The following is a 21435-nucleotide window of genomic DNA, read 5'->3' as shown; positions in this document are numbered from 1 at the left end:
AATCAAAATTATGTAACCTTTTCTCCAAGCTTCTCTATACATATTTGTTGCTTGCCTAAAATGCAATTTAAGCAATTTCTCCTAAATGTTCTTGTTGCTTTAAAGGAATAGTTGCTTCAAAGAAATTACTTTCTAGTTTTCCACTGTTAATCCAATTAAGCTCTGTAAAGATGCAAACCTATAATTCTCATCTATGATATTATTACCATACAATAGCTCTGCTGTTAAAAAATTTATCACACATAATTTATTTCTTTGTAAGATGATTGAACAGTAGGGTTCTCTCAGATTTGTGGGGAAATTAAACTCTTGGCTCAATGTCTTTTCTCCTACTTGTTGCTGGGGACACCGATCTTATTTTTTAGAGGAAAATAAGCAAGACTGCATGGTAGCTAGCAGGTCTGTCTCCTGTTACACATGTTTTTAAGCATTTTCCCAACCCTCTTTTGTAAGCTCACTGATACTTAGTCTGGGAGATTGGGGAAATTTTTACAGCACAAAGATACTTTAACACTGGAGTTTCAACAATCCCGTAGTTCTTTTTACCAACTCCACTAGAGGGCACAGTTGAGCGGGCGCTAGATCAAAACCCTGAGTTGCTGGAAAAGGAAAGCAAAGCCTGTGAACCAATTATCCTTGTGATGGAGAAAAGCATTTGTGAAAAGTATTTGCTCCTGTTGCATATAATCTGAAATGGATGAATAGAGTTGAGTTGGAGTGTCCCCACTTTTCAGCATTTTTGACAAAATAGAAAGATGGAAGAACATTTGAAAATGTGAGTGCAATTTGAACAAATGTCTCTAAGGTGAAGTTGATTGTCTTACTACTATTCATGTTCATTAGCAAGTTACACACACACACACACACACACACACACACACACACACACACTGCCCTCCTCCCCTGACAGAAATCCTTGTTGATCAGTCTACTTCCTTTTTTTCCTCTCTCTCTGAAAATACTTTCTAAGCGATGTCAGTTTTCAGCCAGTTTGTGGCTCTAGTTATAATCCCTTGGGCTCTTTTAATATACTTTTCTCCCATCGATATTATCCATTTTATCCAAGAAACGTTTTAACAGCCCGATGTTCATAAAGCTTCACCTTAGATATTAGGATTGATACAGAGTGGTGAATTGAGCTAATAACTGTGAGAGGACGTTGTGCTTGGCATTTTGTCCACATTATATTAGTTCTTACAGCAACCCTTTTGGACAGACATCGTATTCCCATTTTACTGATGAAGAAATTAGGCTGAAAGGCTGATTGATGCAATATCATACAGTCAGTAAAGGGACTGGAATTCAAATGCTAGTTTAAAACTCTTTAGTATTTTGCAATATCAAAAATGATTAAGGTGGCCACTGGCCACAGTGTTAGAAATGTGCACAAACCATATTTCTAGGCAGACTTAAATAATTGTTACAATGAAGTGCCATGAGAATGCCAAGAAGGATTCATTCCATCTGAGAGATCAAAGAAGGCTCAACTAAGAAGATGGCTTTGAAAGTGGCCCTGAAGGATGCATAGGTTTTTATTAAACAGGTAAAAGGGATTGGGGCCTTCCAGGCTGATAAGGCACAGCAGAAGCAAAGGCAGGTTAGCTGTAGGGCACACGCTATATCTGGGGAGTGAAGTCCTTTAAATTCCAAAAGGAGTGTCCCCTTAGAAGTGGAGTAGGTGTCTCATTAGGGGAGTGATTTGTTTCATTCGGAGGTTTGGGGCAAAGAGTGCTGTGGCACTGTGGAGGAGGGACTAAATCTTTGATTTAGTGGTTCATCTGAGAAATAATCAGGATCTGAGGGAAATGGAAAGAAAACTAAGAAACTGCCAAACGGTGCTCAAAAGCCCAATCTAGTCTATTGGATACTGGAGAGAAGGACATGGGAATTGAGTTACTGAGGCTTCTAAACTCTTACATTTAAAAAATTACTTTAAATTACTTATTTTTTAAAGTTATTAAATTACCGAGTGGGTGATGATTCTAGTCACAACAATGGGGAGCATGGTGGGGGACACTTTTTGTTGGCATGCAGAGTTGAGTTCAGGCCAGTTCTGGGGTACCATTGAGTTATCTTATGGTAAATTGTCTGCAGCTTGTGATGCAAACCTGGAATGAGTTCTGTGAGGCCATGAGGAGAGGACACAGTGGATGAGGGCTGAGTATTGGGAATACTTCCATTACAGGGAAATGTGGGGTCTGGTTACTGTGGGGTACGTGGTAGTACTTGTTAGATTAGGCAAGTCGATGTCACTGACTAAGGGACTAAGGAGCTTGAGGATTGCAACTTGTCTCTTAGTGAATAGGAGGCCAGAGATAAGTGTCTGGGCCAGAGTGGGGGAGATGCAGAGTAGAAGATGAGGAAGACTGTGCAGGAGTTCTGGGGGCAATGGAGCAGGAAATTAAAATCTCTTTCTGCTTAAGAGCTCTGCCTCTCATGGGCGCTACCAGCAAATGTGGGAGGTCCCCAACCAAGATTCCCTGACACACTGGAAATTTTGGCTTATTGACAATTAAGTCTTCTTCCACTTTCTTCACACCCACCTCCCTGGGTGTGCTCCCAGACAAGGCTTTTAATTCACCCTTTATTTACTGTTGTCTTTCTTAAAAGCAATCTCTGACTACAAAGGGTAGCAAGAGGTAGATCTTTGTGGTGATGGAATAGTTCTGTATTTGTAGTAGCAGTTACACAAATCCACATGAGACAAAGTGACACCCACACATTTACCAATGCCTTTTTCCTAGTATTGATATCATACTATTGTTTGGGGTGAGGATATTGGGTTGTCTCTGTACTAGCTTTGCAACTTCTTGTAAATCTCTAATTTTTAAGGCAAGTGATTCTGTTCAGTCCATCTCTCTTTGATATCTTTGTTTTAGACCTATTGACAACAAATTTGAGGCCCTTCTCAATACCCTTTAATTGTGTTTAAGTGTCAACCTTGAAGTTTTTTTTTTTTTTTAATTCCTTGGATTCAGTTCCTTTTGCTTCCAGATCTGACTGGCTAGCCTCCAACTCTAATGATAGTCCATCTCCCACCATTATACTTATTTTACTATTTTGAAAAAGAAAAACATACTATCAAAAAGGTATACTTGCATGTGTCCACATATATAAGTTTATAGGACAACGGTTCACCAGTTAAGGGGTTTAACAATGGCTAGATGGGCTTTTTTTTTTTAACTCACCCATCCACCATGTTTATGTATGTTCTATGTTCTTGTATTCTGTCCAAAAGATCCTTACTCAGACAATCTTCCACCTTTTACTGTAAGAAAATAGAACAGTAACAGAAATAACTGCCCCAAGATGATTCAACCAGTGAATTAGGCCAAAGGCTAAATTAAAATTTTCAGGTCTTTCAACTGTAACTGTTTACTAAATTAGTCACTTAAAAAAAAGAGCTTACCAATATTTATGATAAGGACCAAGTGAAAACCAGATAGTGCGCCTGAAAGAAGTATCAGACATTTCTATATTCTCTGTGGGGATTGATGATAGGAAGTAGGATAGAGTATTATAGAGGTGTTTCATGTATTTATTTATGTTAAAGCAACATGTATTTATTGAGGGCCTTAAATTCAAGACCCTGTGTTAGCTGTTCCTGGGAAAACAAAGAAGTAAAATGTCCATGTTCTCATGGAGGTTATAGTGTGGTTGGTGAAACATTAATTTTCCTATAAACAGTAATTAGCAATGCAATTATAGTATGAATTACAAATGGCTAGTATAGTAAAAACAGACAACTATAAATGTAGTATAGTAAAAAATAATCTTTAAAAACTTCCTAAGATTGGAGACACTGATGTTGAGGAATATGGACCTTGAAGGAGGAGAAAGGGAACAGAGATATTTAATACAAGAGAGGAGAGGAAAGTGAAGACTAATGTTCTCAATCTCCTGGGAGGAAAGAGAAAGTAATTGTTAAAAGCACAGATGTTTCTTCTGCTTACTTTGGAGTTAATTTACTCTTCTTTTTTTAGTTTCCTAGGATGGAAACTTAAATTATCAATTTTAGATCTTTCTTCTTTTCTAATAAACAGTCAATGCTATAAATTTATCTCTAAGCACTGCTTTTGCTGTGTCCCAGAAGTTTTGATAAGTTGTGTTTCCATTTTCTTTAGTTCAAAATACTTTAAAATTTCTCTTGAGACTTCTCTGAATACTGTGTTACTTAGAACTGTGTTGTCTAATTTCCACATATTTTGGGATTTTCTGATTGTCTTTCTGTTACTGCTTTCTAGTTTAATTCCCTGGGGTCTGAGGGAAACCTTGTATGATTTCTGGTGTTTTACAATTGTTAAAGTGTGTTTTATGGCCCAGAATGTGGTCTGTCTGGTAAATGTTCCATAGGAGCTTGAGAAGATTGTGTCTTCTGCTGTGGTTGGGTGCAGCAGTCTGAGATGTCAGTTATAGCCAGTTGATCAATGGTGTGGTTGAGTTCAGCTGTGTCCTGACTTTCTGCCGGCTGGTCCTGTCTATATCTGAGAGAGGGGAGTTGAAGTTTCCAGCTGCGATAGTGTGTTCAAACATTTCTCCTTGCAGTTCTACTAGTTTTTTTTTGTTTGTTTGTTTATCTACTGTTAGGCATGACACATTAAAAATTGTTACATCTTCTTAAAGCATTAACCCCTTTACCATTATATAATGCTCTTCTTTATCCCTGGTCTCTTTCCTTAGTTTTAAAACTGCTCTGTCTGAAAGTAGTATAGCTACTCCTGCTTTCTTTTCATTAGTGTTAGCATGGAATCTTCTCCATCCATTTACTTTTCATCTACACATCCTTAAATTTAAGGTGAGTATCTTGTAGACAATATATAGGTAGATGGGTTGTGTTTTCTGATACAGTCTGACAATCCCTTTTAATTGGTTCATTTAGACCATTGGCATTCAAAGTGATTATTGATATAACTGGATTAATATTTACCATATTTGTTACTATTTCTATTTGTTGACCTTGTTCTTTATTCCTATTTTTGTCTTCCATCCTTCCTACTTTTTGTGGTTTTAATTGAGCATTTGCTATGATTCTATTTTTTTTTCCTTTCTTAGTGTATCAGTTATCCTTCTTTTTAAAAAAATTCTTTAACAAACGATTGCCCTAGAGTTTGCAATATACACTTACAATTAATCCAAGTCCATTCTCAAATAAACACTTACCATTTTATGGGTGGTATGGTACCTTATATGAACAAAATAACCCTAATTCCTTCCTCCCCCCTTTCTACGACTGCTGTCATTCTTCACTTTTATGTACGTATACAAAAGCCTGTGTGTGTGTAAAATCTAATACACATTGTTGCTATTATTATTTCAAACACTGTTCTCTGTTAGCTCAATTAAGAAGAAGCATAAAAATTTTAATTTTATCTTCACTTATCCCTTCTTTGAAGTTCATCCTTTCTTTATGTAGGTCTAAGTTTCTGACCTGTGTTATTTTTCTAAAGAAATTTTAACATTTCTGGCAAGGCAGGTTTACTAGACAACAAATTTCTTTTTGTTTGTTTGAGAAAGTCTTTCTCCTTCACTGTTGAAAAATAATTTGACAAGATACAGAGTTCTAGGCTGATGGTTTGTTTTTGTGTCTTCCTTTCAACACTAAACATTTCACTCCATTCTCTTCTTGCTTGAATGGTTTCTGAGGAGGAGTCAGAGGTTAATTCTTACCTTTGCTCCTCTATAGGTAAGGGTTTTTTCCCTTCTGGCTTCTTTCAGGATTTTTCCTTTATGTTTAATTTTCTGTAATTTCTGAAGACGACATGCGGTGTAGTTTCTTTGTTTTGTTTGTTTGCATTTGGCATTTATCGTGGTTGGTGTTCTTAGGCTTATTGGATTTGTGGTTTGGAGTCTGATGCTAATTTGAAGAAATCCTCAGTCATTACTGTTTGAGATATTTCCTCCCTTTCTCTCCTTCTCCCTCTTGTACCCCATTTGTGTGTGTTTCACCTTTTGTAAACTGTCCCACAGACCTTGGATGGTCCTGTCTTTTTCCTCAGTCTTTATTCTCTTTGCTTTCTGGCTTTTGAGGATTCTATTGCTATATCCTCTAGCTCAGAGTTTCTTTCCCCAACTGTATCCAGTCTACTAAATGCCTATCAAAGGCCTAATTCATTGCTGGGTTTTTTTTTTTTTTTTAATCTCTAGCATTTCTTTTCGGTGCTTTCATGTTGTGTGTGTGTTTTCATCTTTTGGTATATCTTATTTTTTTCTTGATAGCCAGACTTAATGTATTTGTTTAAAAGAAGTAATGTAAACAGGTGTAAGTAATGCGGTAATGAGATATTGGGGGAGGGGAAGCACTCTAGTCCTGTGATTGGGTTTCGGGCTTTCAGCGAGCCTGTGCCTTTCAGCTATGGACTTCACAAGTGTTTCTTTAGTTTTTTTTTTTTTTTTTTTTTTTTTTCCCCTCCCCCGTCAGGTAGGACATGATGGCATAGAGCTGGCTGGAGTTGGGTATTTCCCTTCTTCTGGTCTTAGACTCTGAAAATACCCCAGCAGATGAGGCTCTGGTAACTAGTCTCACTTGCTGGGGCTTTCCCAATGGCTCGGCAGGTAAAGAACCGGCTGCAATGCAGGAGACACAGGAGACGCGGGTTCGATCCCTGAGTGAGGAAGATCCATTGGTGGAGGAAATGACAACCTACTCCAGTATTCTTGCCTGGAGAATCCCATGGGCTGAGGACCCTAGCGGGCTACAACTCAAAGAGTCACAAAGATTCTGAGAGAACTGAACACCTAAGCAGCACACTAAGGACTTGTTAAAGAGGGTACAGTACTCTGGCGCATTTCAAAATAGTTCCTCTTCCTCCCCCTGCCAGTCGTATGAGGGATTTTTCTCCTGTAGTTCCGGTGGGAACCAGGTCAAACTTCTGGAGGTAAGTCTCACAGTATCGTGGGCCACCCATAACAAGGTCCCATTGGAGTTTTAACTCTCAGCGTTGTCTTGCACGCTGAGCCTCCAGCACTTGTCGATTGCATTCAGGTTTTCCTGCTCCCGCACTGGCGCCCGCAGATGTTTCCAATGGTGAGTCTCAGTTTCAGTAAACTGCAGCTTTCCGTCTTTGCTCCTCTCTTCAGTCTTGGAGACAAGCAGTTTGCCTTATGTCCTCCCCTCTCTTATGGATCCAAGAGAGTTGGTTTTTCAGTCTGTTAGCTTTTTACTTCTTAGGACTGAGTGATTGCTTCAAACTCCTTAATTGTGGAAATGGAAACCAGAAGTCCCAGGGGATAGATTTTTGAATGGAAGAATCTTCTAATTAGCTATTTCATCATGGGTGAGTTATACAGAGTCTCTGGTCTCAGTTTTGTAGTCTATAAAATGAGTGTTTTAAGGGCACGGACTTCTGGGCTCATTGGGAGGATTAAATAAGTTAGAATGGAGACATTCTTGATGTTTTAGATACTGCAAATATTTTCTTATATTTGGTTATCTGTTCGTTTCCTTTGAATTCTGCCCATAGTGTTATTTATGGAAGAGAAATACTTAATTTTAATGTCAAAATTATCAACTGTTTACTTTGTGCTTTGTGGAGGACTTATTTAAATCAGTTGAAGGTACTTAAAAGCCTAATAGGAAAATGGGGAAAAGATATGAATAGGCAATTCACAAAGCCAGATGACCTAGATGAGTAACATCTCTATGAAAGAAATAACCTCACTGACAATCAAGTAACTACAAACTAACAGCATGATGAGATATTTTTTCTAGACTGATGTTCTGGCAGTACCTTGTTATTTAGTCAATAAGTCATATCCTTTGCTTTTGCGACTAGATGGACTGTAGCCCATCAGGCTCCTCTGTCCATGGGAGTTCCCAGGCAAGGATAGTGGACCGGGTTGCCTTTTCCTTCTCCAAGGGATCTTCCCAAACCAGGAATGGAACCTGCATCTCCTGCATTTGCAGGCGGATTCTTTACCACAGAGCCGTCAGGGAAGCCTAGCAAAGAACAGTATGCATAATTTATAACCCAACTATACCAACCCTGGATGTTTATTATGGAGAATCATTTTGCATAGGACATAGGTATAAGGTTTTCAGTGTGGATTTTGTTGTTGTAATCCATTACAGAAGTAGTAGACACAAATTGAGAAAGCTCTGTAGCAGCCAGAAATAATTATAAGTGTACACCGTTAGGGAGAGGCTTGTTCAAAACCATGGTGTTGGGTAAAAAAATAGTATTTATGATACAATCATTTGTATAATTTAAAAATATATACACTTCAAAATATACACTTTTCCAGCTTTATTCAGGCATGATTGACATATAATAAAAATTATGTATATATTTATGGTGTACAATGTGATGTTTTGATATAGGTATACATTGTGAAATGATTAGTGATAGTTGATGTCATTGATGGATAATAAGGTGAGGGAAATATGGGTGAGAGTGAGGAAAATTTCATGAAGCAAAAAGATTTTATGGAGATATAGTGATCTTTGTAAATTAGGTAAGGTTAAATTAAATCAACATATTTCTCAGATCATTCCTAGTTAATGCCAGATGCAAACTGTAGTTTCAAAATGCAGTTTTACAAATGTCTCAACAACTACTAGTCCTCTGTATTTTCTCTTTATGTTTATCATTACTATTAAAAATTGATGTTATTGGAAATAAAAGCAAAAATAAACAAATGGGACCTAATTAAAATTAAAAGCTTCTGCACAACAAAGGAAACTCTAAGCAAGGTGAAAAGACAGCCTTCAGAATGGGAGAAAATAATAGCAAATGAAGCAACTGACAAACAACTAATCTCAAAAATATACAAGCAACTCCTACAGCTCAATTCGAGAAAAATAAATGACTCAATCAAAAAATGGACCAAAGAACTAAATAGACATTTCTCCAAAGAAGACATCCAGATGGCTAACAAACACATGAAAAGATGCTCAACATCACTCATTATCAGAGAAATGCAAATCAAAACCACAATGAGGTACCATTTCAGGCCAGTCAGAATGGCTGCAATCCAAAAGTCTACAAGCAATAAATGCTGGAGAAAACAATAAATGTGGAGAAAAGGGAACCCTCTTACACTGTTGGTGGGAATGCAAACTAGTACAGTCACTATGGAGAGCAGTGTGGAGATTCCTTAAAAAACTGGAAATAGAACTGCCATATAACCCAGCAATCCCACTGCTGGGAATACACACCGAGGAAACCAGAATTGAAAGAGACGTGTGTACCCCAAAGTTCATCACAGCACTGTTTATAATAGCCAGAACATGGAAGCAACCTAGATTTCCATCAGCAGATGAATGGATAAGAAAGCAGTGGTACATATACACAATGGAGTATTACTCAGCCATTAAAAAGAATACATTTGAATCAGTTCTAATGAGGTGGGTGAAACTGGAGCCTATTATACAGAGTGAAGTAAGCCAGAAAGAAAAACACCAATACAGTATACTAACGCATATATATGGAATTTAGAAAGATGGTAACAATAACCCTATATGGGAGACAGCAAGAGAGACCCAGATGTATATAACAGTCTTTTGGACTCTGTGGGAGAAGGAGAGGGTGGGATGATTTGGGAGAATGGCATTGAAACATGTATAATATCATATAAGAAATGAATCGCCAGTCCAGGTTCAATGCAGGATACAGGATGCTTGGGGCTGGTGTACTGGGATGATCCAGAGGGATGATATGGGGAGGGAGGTGGGAGTGGGGTTCAGGATGGCGAACATGTGTACACCCGTGGCAGATTCATGTTGATGTATGGCAAAACCAATACAATATTGTAAAGTAATTAGCCTCCAATTAAAATAAATTTTAAAAAATAAATTAAAAAATTGATGTTGAGTGTACATTCAGAAAAGTACACAATTTGTAGTTGTTTATTTTAGTGAATTATCACAAGGTAGGTATATCATCATCCAAGTCAGGAAATAGAACAATATCTTAGAAACCAAAATCCTCCTAGGTCCTGCCCCAGATGTTACATCCTTTCTCCCCCCAAACCTGTTGTCTTCTAACACCATGGCTAAGTTTTCTCTGTTTTTGAATTTTAAAACTTTTAAATGCCTTTGTATAGTAGGAGTTTGAAAAACAATCTAAGACTGAATTATATTTGTACTTGAGAATTTACTTTGTAAGTTAGTATTTTTTTTAAAAATTAGTTTCCAGTTGCTCATTGCTAATATATAGAAGTTTAATTGTTTTGTGTGCATTGGTCTTGTGACCTGTCAGACTCATTTTAGTTCTAGGAGCTTTTTGTAGCTTTCTCAGATTCTTCCATAAGGACAATCTTAATGTCTGTGAATGGGGACATTTTCTTCCTTTCTAACTTGTAAGCCTTTTATTACTTTTTATAGCCTCATTGCAGTAGCTACAATGTCAAGTGTGATATTGAATAGGAATGGTAAGGGGGCGGTCCTAAGATGGCAGAGGAATAGGACTGGGAGACCACTTTCTCTCCCACAAACTCATCCAAAGAACATTTAAACGCTGAGTAAATTTCATAAACAACTTCTGAATGCTGGCAGAGGACATCAGGCACCCAGAAAGGCAGCCCATTGTCTTCGAAAGGAGGTAGGAAAAAATATAAAAGATAAAAAGAGAGACAAAAGAGGTAGGGATGGAGATCTGTCCAGGGAAGGGAGTCTTAAAAAAGAGAGAAGTTTCCAAATACCAGGAAACACTCTCACTGGCGAATCTGTGGCAAGCCTTGGAACCTCAGAGGGCAACATAACCAGGAGGAAAAATAAATAATTAAAACCCACAGATTATGTGCCTAATGGCAACTCCCAGTGGAGAAGCAGTGCAGATGCTCACATCCACCACTAGCAAGCCAGGGCTGGACAGGGAGGCACAGGCTGCATTGCATTGGGTAAGGACCGGGCCTGAATGCCCCGAGGGCAATTTGAGGGAACTAACTTGAGATAGCAACCCAGAATGTGGAATAGCTATCCTGCGAAAAGCCCTAACCTAAGACATTGCCAGGCCCACTCACAGAACAAAGGACTGAGCAGATGTAGCCAGCTGTGGACCAGCCATCCCCCACCAGAGACAGGCAGGCGAGGGCAGCCAGAGCTGGAAGCGGGCAATCACAGCCCCAGAGAGGCATCCTCTACCAAACTGCATGCAGGCTTCGTTGCTAACCAAGACTTCTTGGGGTTCTGGACAGTCGGCATCCTCCAGGAGGGTTGCAGCCAGAGATCAGCTCCCAGAAGAGACACAGCACACGTGAGAAGGCACGCCGGTTGTACACACAGAAAACTGAGTGGCAGGGATGGGGGAGGCAACAAGTCACAGCCCCCACCTGGGAGTGACTGTGCTCACCAAGCATCTGGTCACCTGAGCTGCTCGGACCTGGGAAGGGCACAAAACGTAGGCCCAACCAAGTCTGTGTCTCTGTGGCATACCCAAGAACCTGAACTTGGGTGGCTTAGACCTGGGAAGTGCATACAACTCAGAACCCGCCTCAGACATGTCCTGGCAGAGAATCCTAGAGCCTAAGCAGTGTAGACTGGGAAATCACACATGCCGTGAGCAGGGGCAAACCCAATGTGGCTGAAACACTGCAAACACACGCTAGTGATATTGTTTGCAGTCTTCCTCCCCACAGCACGACTGAACAAGTGAGCCTAAAAAAGTGACCACCACCACCCCCTTGTGTCAGGGCAGAAATTAGACACTGAAGAGACCGGCAAAAAGAAGAAGCTAAAACAGACAGAGGGAACCGCCTTGTAAGTGACAGGTGCAATAGATTAAAACCCTGTAGTTAGCACCGACTACATAGGAAGGGGCCTATAGATCTTAAGAAGTATAAGCCGGATCAAGGAACTATCTGAAAATGAACTGACCCCACACTGTCCACAACACCACCAGATAAAGTCCTAGATATATTTTTACTACTATCATTTTAAAATTAAAAAAAATTTTTTTAATTTTAAGTCCTCTATTACTCCTTTAATTTTCATTTTTATAACCTACTATTACTTTGCAAAAAAAAGACCCTATTTTTAAAGCAAACTTCATATATATATATCTTATAAGTTTTGTGACTTTGTTTTTTTCTTTAATATTGTATTTTTGAGAATCCAATCTCTACTCTAGATTTTTAATCTTTGCTTTTTGGTATTTGTTATCAATTTTGTACCTTTAAGAACTCAATCTTCAGTACCCATTTTTACTTGGAGCGAGATTAAGTGACTTGACTGCTCTCTTCCACTTTGGACTCTCCTTTTTCTCTACCAGGTCCCCTCTATCTCCTCCCTCCCCCTTTTCTTCTCTACCCAACTCTGCGAATCTCTGTGTGTGTTCCAGGCTGTGGAGAACACTTAGGGAACTGATTACTGGCTATATCTGTCTCTCTCCTTTTGATTCCCCCTTTTATCCTCCTGGCCACCTCTGTCTCCTTCTTCCCTCTTCTCTTCTCTGTATAACACAGTGAACATCTCTGAGGGATCCAGACTGTGGAGAGCACATAGGGAAGTGATTACTGGCTAGCTTGCTCTCTCCTCTTTTGATTCCCCCTCTTCTCCTCCTGGTCACCTCTAACTCCCTCTTCCCTCTTCTCTTCTCCATATAACTCTCTGTACCTCTCTGGGTGTCCCTAACTGTGGAGAAACTTTTCATCTTTAACCTAGATGTTTTATCATCAGTGCTGTATAGATGGAGAAGTCTTGAGGCTACTGTAAGAATAAGACTGAAAACCAGAGGCAGGAGGCTTAAGTCCAAATCCGGAGAACACCAGAGAAATCCTGACTCCAGGGAACATTGATTGACAAGAGTCAATCAAATGCTTCCATACCTACACTGAAACCAAGCACCACCCAAGGGTCAACAAGTTCCAGAGCAAGACATACCACACAAATTCTCCAGCAACAGAGGAACATAGCCTTGATCTTCAATATTCAGGCTGCCCAAAGTCACTCCAAATCCACTGACATCTCATAACTCATTACTGGACACTACATTGCACTCCAGAGAGAAGAAATCCAGCTCCACCCACCAGAACACCGACACAAGCTTCCCTAACTAGGAAACCTTGACAAGCCACCTGTACAACCCCACCCACAGTGAGGAACCTCCACAAAAAAGAGGAACCACAAACTGCCAGAATATGGAAAGGCCACCACAAACAGCAATATAAACAAGATGAAAAGGCAGAGAAATATCCAGCAGGTAAAGGAACAGGATAAATGCCCACCAAACCAAACCAAAGAGGAAGAGATAGGGAATCTACCTGATAAAGAATTCCAAATAATGATAGTGAAAATGATCCAAAATCTTGCAAACAAAATGGAGTTACAGATAAATAGCCTGGAGACAAGGATTGAGAAGATGCAAGAAAGGTTTAACAAGGACCTAGAGGGAATAAAAAAGAGTCAATATATAATGAATAATGCAATAAATGAGATCAAAAATACTCTGGAGGGAACCAACAGTAGAATAACAGAGGCAGAAGATAGGATAAGTGAGGTAGAAGATAGAATGGTAGAAATAAATGAAACAGAGGGAAACAGAAAAACGAATTAAAAGAAATGAGGACAACTTCAGAGACCTCTAGGACATAGGAGTCCCAGAAGAAGAAGACAAAAAGAAAGACCATGAGAAAATACTTGAGGAGATAATAGTTGAAAACTTCCCTAAAATGGGGAAGGGAATAATCACCCAAGTCCAAGAAACCCAGAGAGTCCCAAACAGGATAAACCCAAGGCAAAACACCCCAAGACACATATTAATCAAATTAACATAGATCAAACACAAAGAACAAATATTAAAAGCAGCAAGGGAAAAACAACAAATAACACATAAGGGGATTCCCATAAGGATAACAGCTGATCTTTCAATAGAAGCTCTTCAGGCCAGGAGGGAATGTCAGGACATACTTAAAGTGATGAAAGAAAATAACCTACAGCCCAGATTACTATACCTAGCAAGGATCTCATTCAAATATGAAGGAGAAATCAAAAGCTTTACAGACAAGCAAAAGCTGAGAGAATTCAGCACCACCAAACCAGCTCTCCAACAAATGCTAAAGGATCTTCTCTAGAGAGGAAACACAGAATGGGTGTATAAACTCGAACCCAAAACAATAAAGTAAATGGCAGTGGGATCATCAGATCAGATCAGATCAGATCAGTCGCTCAGTTGTGTCCGACTCTTTGTGACCCCATGAATCGCAGCACTCCAGGCCTCCCTATCCATCACCAACTCCTGGAGTTCACTCAGACTCACGTCCATCGAGTCAGTGATGCCATCCAGCCATCTCATCCTCTGTCGTCCCCTTCTCCTCCTGCCTCCAATCCCTCCCAGCATCAGAGTCTTTTCCAATGAGTCAACTCTTTCGCATGAGGTGGCCAAAGTACTGGAGTTTCAGCTTTAGCATCATTCCTTCCAAAGAAATCCCAGGGCTGATCTCCTTCAGAATGGACTGGTTGGATCTCCTTGCAGTCCAAGGGACTCTCACGAGTCTTCTCCAACACCACAGTTCAAAAGCATCAATTCTTCAGCGCTCAGCCTTCTTCACAGTCCAACTCTCACATCCATACATGACCACAGGAAAAACCATAGCCTTGACTAGACGAACCTTTGTTGGCAAAGTAATGTCTCTGCTTTTGAATATGTTATCTAGGTTGGTCATAACTTTCCTTCCAAGGAGTAAGCGTCTTTTAATTTCATGGCTGCAGTCACCATCTGTAGTGATTTTGGAGCCCTCAAAAATAAAGTCTGACACTGTTTCCACTGTTTCCCCATCTATTTGCCATGAAGTGGTGGGACCGGATGCCATGATCTTTGTTTTCTGAATGTTGAGCTTTAAGCCAACTTTTTCACTCTCCACTTTCACTTTCATCAAGAGGCTTTTGAGTTCCTCTTCACTTTCTGCCATAAGGGTGGTGTCATCTGCATATCTGAGGTTATTGATATTTCTCCCGGCAATCTTGATTCCAGCTTGTGTTTCTTCCAGTCCAGCATTTCTCATGATGTACTCTGCATATAAGTTAAATAAACAGGGTGACAATATACAGCCTTGACGAACTCCTTTTCCTATTTGGAACCAGTCTGTTGTTCCATGTCCAGTTCTAACTGTTGCTTCCTGACCTGCATACAAATTTCTCAAGAGGCAGATCAGGTGGTCTGGTATTCCCATCTCTTTCAGAATTTTCCACAGTTTATTGTGATCCACACAGTCAAAGGCTTTGGCATAGTCAATAAAGCAGAAATAGATGTTTTTCTGGAACTCTCTTGCTTTTTCTATGATCCAGCGGATGTTTGCAATTTGATCTCTGGTTCCTCTCTGCCTTTTCTAAAACCAGCTTGAACATCAGGAAGTTCACGGTTCACGTATTGCTGAAGCCTGGCTTGGAGAATTTTGAGCATTACTTTACTAGTGTGTGAGATGAGTGCAATTGTGCAGTAGTTTGAACATTCTTTGGCATTGCCTTTCTTTGGGATTGGAATGAAAACTGACCTTTTCCAGTCCTGTGGCCACTGCTGAGTTTTCCAGATTTGCTGGCATATTGAGTGCAGCACTTTCACAGCATCATCTTTCAGGATTTGGAATAGCTCAACTGGAATTCCATCACCTTCACTAGCTTTGTTCGTAGTGATGCTTTCTAAGGCCCACTTGACTTCACATTCATACTTATCAATAATTACCTTAAATGTAAATGGGTCGAATGCCCCAACCAAAAGACAAAGACTGGCTGAATGGATACAAAAACAAGACCCCTATATTTGTTGTCTACAAGAGACCCACCTCAAAACAAGGAACACATACAGACTGAAAGTGAAGGGCTGGAAAAAGATATTCCATGCAAATAGAGACCAAAAGAAAGCAGGAGTAGCAATACTCATATCAGATAAAATAGACTGTGAAACAAAGTAAATAAAACAAAGGCTGTGAAAAGAGACAAAGAAGGACACTACATAATGATCAAAGGATCAATCCAAGAAGAAGATATAACAATTATAAATATATATGCACCTAACATAGGAGCACTGCAATATGTAAGACAAATGCTAACAAGTATGAAAGGGGAAATTAACAATAACACAATAATAGTGGTAGACTTTAATACCTCACTCACACCTATGGATAGATCAACTAAACAGAAAATTAACAAGGAAACACAAACTTTAAGTGATACAACAGACCAGTTAGACCTAATTGATATCTATAGGACATTTCACCCCAAAACAATGAATTTCACCTTTTTCTCAAGCGCACACTGAACCTTCTCCAGGATAGATCATATCCTGGGCCATAAATCTAGCCTTGGTAAATTTAAAACAACTGAAATCATCCCAAGCATCTTTTCTGACCACAATGCAGTAAGATTAGATCTCAATTACAGGAGAAAAGCTATTAAGAATTCCAACATATGGACGCTGAACAACACGCTGCTGAATAACCAACAAATCACAGAAGAAATCAAAAATAAATCAAAATATGCATAGAAATGAATGAAAATGAAAACACAACAACCCAAAACCTGTGGGACACTGTAAAAGCAGTGCTAAGGGGAAGGTTCATAGCAATACAGGCATACCACAGGAAACAAGAAAAAAGTCAAATAAATAACCTAACTCTACACCTAAAGCAACTAGAAAAGGAAGAAATGAAGAACCCCAGGGTTAGTAGAAGGAAAGAAATCTTAAGAATTAGGGCAGAAATAAATGCAAAAGAAACAAAAGAGACCATAGCAAAAATCAACAAAGCCAAAAGCTGATTCTTTGAGAAGATAAATAAAATTGACAAATGATTAGCCAGACTCATCAAGAAACAAAGGGAGAAAAATCAAATCAATAAAATTAGAAGTGAAAATGGAGAGATCACAACAGACAACACAGAAATACAAAGGATCATAAGAGACTACTATCAGCAACTATATGCCAATAAAATGGACAACTTGGAAGAAATGGACAAATTCATAGAAAAGTACAACTTTCCAAAACTGAACCAGGAAGAAATAGAAAATCTTAACAGACCCATCACAAGCACAGAAATTGAAACTGTAATCAGAAATCTTCCAGCAAACAAAAGGCCAGGTCCAGACGGCTTCACATCTGAATTCTACCAAAAATTTAGAGAAGAGCTAACACCTATCCTACTCAAACTCTTCCAGAAAATTGCAGAGGAAGGAAAACTCCCAAACTCATTCTATGGGGCCACCATCACCCTAATACCAAACCTGACAAAGATGCCACAAAAAAAGAAAACTACAGGCCAATATCACTGATGAACATAGATGCAAAAATCCTTAACAAAATTCTAGTAAACAGAATCCAACAACATATTAAAAAGATCATACATCATGACTAAGTGGGCTTTATCCCAGGGATGCAAGGATTCTTCAATATCCGCAAATCAATCAATGTTTGCAGATGACATGATCCCCTACATAGAAAACCCTGAAGACTATCAGAAAATTACTAGAGCTAATCAATGAATATAGTAAAGTTACAGGATATAAAATCAACACACAGAAATCCCTTGCATTCCTATACACTAATAATGAGAAAATAGAAAGAGAAATTAAGGAAACAATTCCATTCACCATTGCAATGAAAAGAATAAAATACTTAGGAATATATCAACCTAAAGAAAGAAAAGACCTATCTATAGAAAACTATAAAACACTGGTGAAAGAAATCAAAGAGGACACAAATAGATGGAGAAATATACCGTGTTCATGGATTGGAAGAATCAATATAGTGATTCAGTGCAATATATAGATTCAATATAGTGATTCAATTGCAATATTTATACTGCAATATATATAGATTCAGTGCAATCCCTATCAAGCTACCAATGGTATTTTTCACAGAGCTAGAAAAAATAATTTCACAATTTGTATGGAAATACAAAAAACCTTGAATAACTTTCATGCATTGGAGAAGTAAATGGCAACCTACTCCAGTGTTCTTGACTGGAGAATCCCAGGGACTGGGGAGCCTGGTGGGCTGCCGTCTATGGGGTCACACAGAGTCGGACACAACTGAAGTGACTTAGCAGCAGCAGTAGCAGCCAAAGCAATCTTGAGAAAGAAGAATGTAACTGGAGGAATCAACCTGCATGACTTCAGGCTCTACTACAAAGCCACAGTTATCAAGACAGTGTGGTACTGGCACAAAGACAGAAATATAGATCAATGGAACAAAATAGAAAGCCCAGAGATTAATCCACGCACCTATGAACACCTTATCTTTGACAAAGAAGGCAAGAATATACAATGGAGAAAAGACAATCTCTTTAACAAGTGGTGCTGGGAAAACTGGTCAACTACTTGTAAAAGAATGAAACTAGAACACTTTCTAACACCATACACAAAAATAAACTCAAAATGGATTAAAGATCTAAACGTAAGACAAGAAACTATAAAACTCCTAGAGGAGAACATAGGCAAAACACTCTCCGACATACATCACAGCAGGATCCTCTATGACCCTCCTCCCAGAATATTGGAAATAAAAGCAAAAAGAAACAAATGGGACCAAATTAAAATTAAAAGCTTCTGCACAACAAAGGAAACTATAAACAAGGTGAAAAGACAGCCTTCAGAATGGGAGAAAATAATAGCAAATGAAGCAACTGACAAAGAATCTCAAAAATATACAAGCAGATCCTGCAGCTCAATTCCAGAAAAATAAATGACCCAATCAAAAAATGGGCCAAAGAACTAAACAAACATTTCTCCAAAGAAGACATACAGATGGCTAACAAACAGATGAAAAGATGCTCAACATCACTCATGATCAGAGAAATGCAAAAAACCACAATGAGGTACCATTTCAGGCCAGTCAGAATGGCTGCTATCCAAAAGTCTACAAACAATAAATGCTGGAGAAAACAATAAATGTGGAGAAAAGGGAACCCTCTTACACTGTTGGTGGGAATGCAAACTAGTACAGTCACTATGGAGAACAGTGTGAAGATTCCTTAAAAAACTGGAAATAGAACTGCCATATGACCCAGCAATCCCACTGCTGGGCATACACACCGAGGAAACCAGAATTGAAAGAGACGTGTGTACCCCAAAGTTCATCACAGCACCGTTTATAATAGCCAGAACATGGAAGCAACCTAGATGTCCATCAGCAGATGAATGGATAAGAAAGCTGTGGTACATGTACACAATGGAGTATTACTCAGCCATTAAAAAGGATACATTTGAATCAGTTCTAATGAGGTGGGTGAAGTAAGCCAGAAAGAAAAACACCAATATAGTATACTAACACATATATATGGAATTTAGAAAGATGGTAATGATAACCCTGTATGCGAGACAGCAAAAGAGACACAGATGTATAGAACAGTCTTTTGGACTCTGTGGGAGAGGGAGAGGGTGGGATGATTTGGGAGAATGGCATTGAAACATGTATATTATCATATGTGAAACGAATCACCAGTCCAGGTTTGATGCATGATACAGGATGCTCGGGGCTGGTGCACTGGGATGACCCAGAGGGATGGGATGAGGAGGGAGGTGGGAGGGGGCTTCAGGATGGGGAACACATGTACACCTGTGGCTGATTCATGTCAATGTATGGCAAAACCAATACAACATTGTAAAGTAATTAGCCTACAATTAAAATAAATAAATTTATATTAAAAAAAAAAAAGGAATGATAAGAGCAGACATCCTTAACCTTCCCTTGTTCTTGATCTAAGGAGAGAGAATTCAGCCTTCACCACTAGGTATGATGTTAGGCAGAGGTCTTTTTTTGTAGAGATCCTTTAGAAGTTCCTTTCTCTTTCTAATCTGCTAAAAGTTTTAATCGTGAATAGATGTAAAATTTTGTTACGTTCCTTTTCTGCCTCAAATGGTACTGCTTTATGAATGTTGATAGAGTGGATTACAGTGATTGATTTTTGATTATTAATGCCAGTCTTGTATTTCTAGGATAATCCCATTTGGTGATGGTGTATTAACATTATTATCTTTTTATATTGCTGAATTTGATTATCTAATATTTCACTGAGGATTTTGCATGGATGTTTATTACATGTGTTAGTCTATACTCTTCTTGTACTGTTGTTGGGTTTTGGTATCAGGTAGCTCTAGTGTCATAAAGTAAGTTGGAAAGTATTCCTTCCTCTTCTGTTTTCTGGAAGAACATTGTGTAGCGTTTGTGCTATTTATTCTTTAAGTATTTGGTGGAATTTACCAGTGAAACAGTCTGGGCCTGGGAATTTCTTTTTCAGAACATTTTAACCATGGATTGAATTTATTTGTTTTAAGATTACATAGGTTATTTATTTCATTTGGGGTGAGTTTTGATAGGTTTTTTTTTAATTGGTTCATTTTATCTAATATTTAAAATTTTTGAGCACTGAGATTTTCATAGTATTCACTCATTATCCTATCCATGCATAATTGACTCTATAGTGATATACCCTCATTCCTGATATTGGGAATTTGTGTCTTTTATCTTTTTTTCAGTCTTTCAAGATGTGCAGAAATTTTATTGTTATTTTCAAAGAACTAGCTTTTGGTTTTGTGATTTTTTTTTCCGTATTCTTTTCCTGCTTTCCATTTTATTAATTTCTATTTTTTATTGTTTTCTTCCTTCTGTTTCTTTTGGTTTATTTTCTCCTCTTTTTCTAGTTTATTAAAGTGGAAGCTTAGATTATTGACTTGAGTTTTTTTCTAATGTAAATATTTAATGTTTGGAGATTTTCCTGGTTTTTCTTTCTGTTGTTGACTTCTAGTTTAATGACATTACTGTCAAACAGCATATATTGTATCAATTCTTTTAAATTTGTTAAGATTTCCTTTATGACCAAGTATATGGTCTCTCAGGTAAATGATCTGTATGTACTTGAAAAAACTACACGTTCTGCTGCTGTTGTGGGAGAATTCTGTGAACGTCAGTTAGATGCCAGTGGCCGGTGGTGCTGTTCAATCACCAATGGTGATTGTTCAAACCAGCAATTCCATGATCTTGTTGATTTTCTGTGTACTACTTCAGTCAATAACTGAGGATGGTCAAGTCTCCAGCTACAGTTGTGGATTTATACGTTTATTTTTTCAGTTCTTTAGGTTTTGCTTCATGTTTGAAGCTCTATTGCCTGGTGCATACACGCTTAGAATTGTCTTCTTGGTGAAATGATCATTGTATCACTACACAATGTACCTCTTTGTGCCTGGTCATTTTATTTGTTCTGAAGTTTACCTTGTCTACAATTAATATAACCACTCAGGTTTTTTTTTTCTTTTTTGAAAATGTGTGCATGGTAGATCTTGTTTCATCCTTTTACTTTGAAGTTACTTTCTTGGGTACAGCATATAGTTGGGACATTTAAAAAATTCATTTGGATAACAAATTTTTTAACTGGCATATTCAGACCATTTACATTTAATTATTATATTTAGATTTATGTCTGTAATTTTAGAATTTGTTTTCTCTTTGTGCATATATGTTTCTGTTTTCAATCTTGTGAGACTCTAAGACTTATAAAACTGTGAGATAACAG

At 38.4% G+C, this 21435-nt stretch overlaps 1 protein-coding gene across 1 annotated transcript in view; it reads left to right on the top strand.

The window, feature by feature from the left end:
- MYO3B (myosin IIIB) overlaps nucleotides 1-21435 on the top strand; it is a 547383-nt gene continuing 525948 nt past the window's right edge. The window contains exons 1-2 of the mRNA XM_045163938.1: nucleotides 1-4795; nucleotides 6553-6875. Coding sequence (XP_045019873.1) covers nucleotides 6823-6875 — 53 coding nt within the window. The 5' untranslated portion in view covers nucleotides 1-4795; nucleotides 6553-6822. The remainder of the gene's footprint in view (nucleotides 4796-6552; nucleotides 6876-21435) is intronic.

This window comes from Bubalus bubalis, chromosome 2, assembly GCF_019923935.1.
Source record: "Bubalus bubalis isolate 160015118507 breed Murrah chromosome 2, NDDB_SH_1, whole genome shotgun sequence".
Lineage (NCBI taxonomy): Eukaryota > Metazoa > Chordata > Mammalia > Artiodactyla > Bovidae > Bubalus > Bubalus bubalis.
Note: the sequence above shows the minus strand (reverse complement) of the source record. Positions and strands in the feature narration are given on the sequence as shown.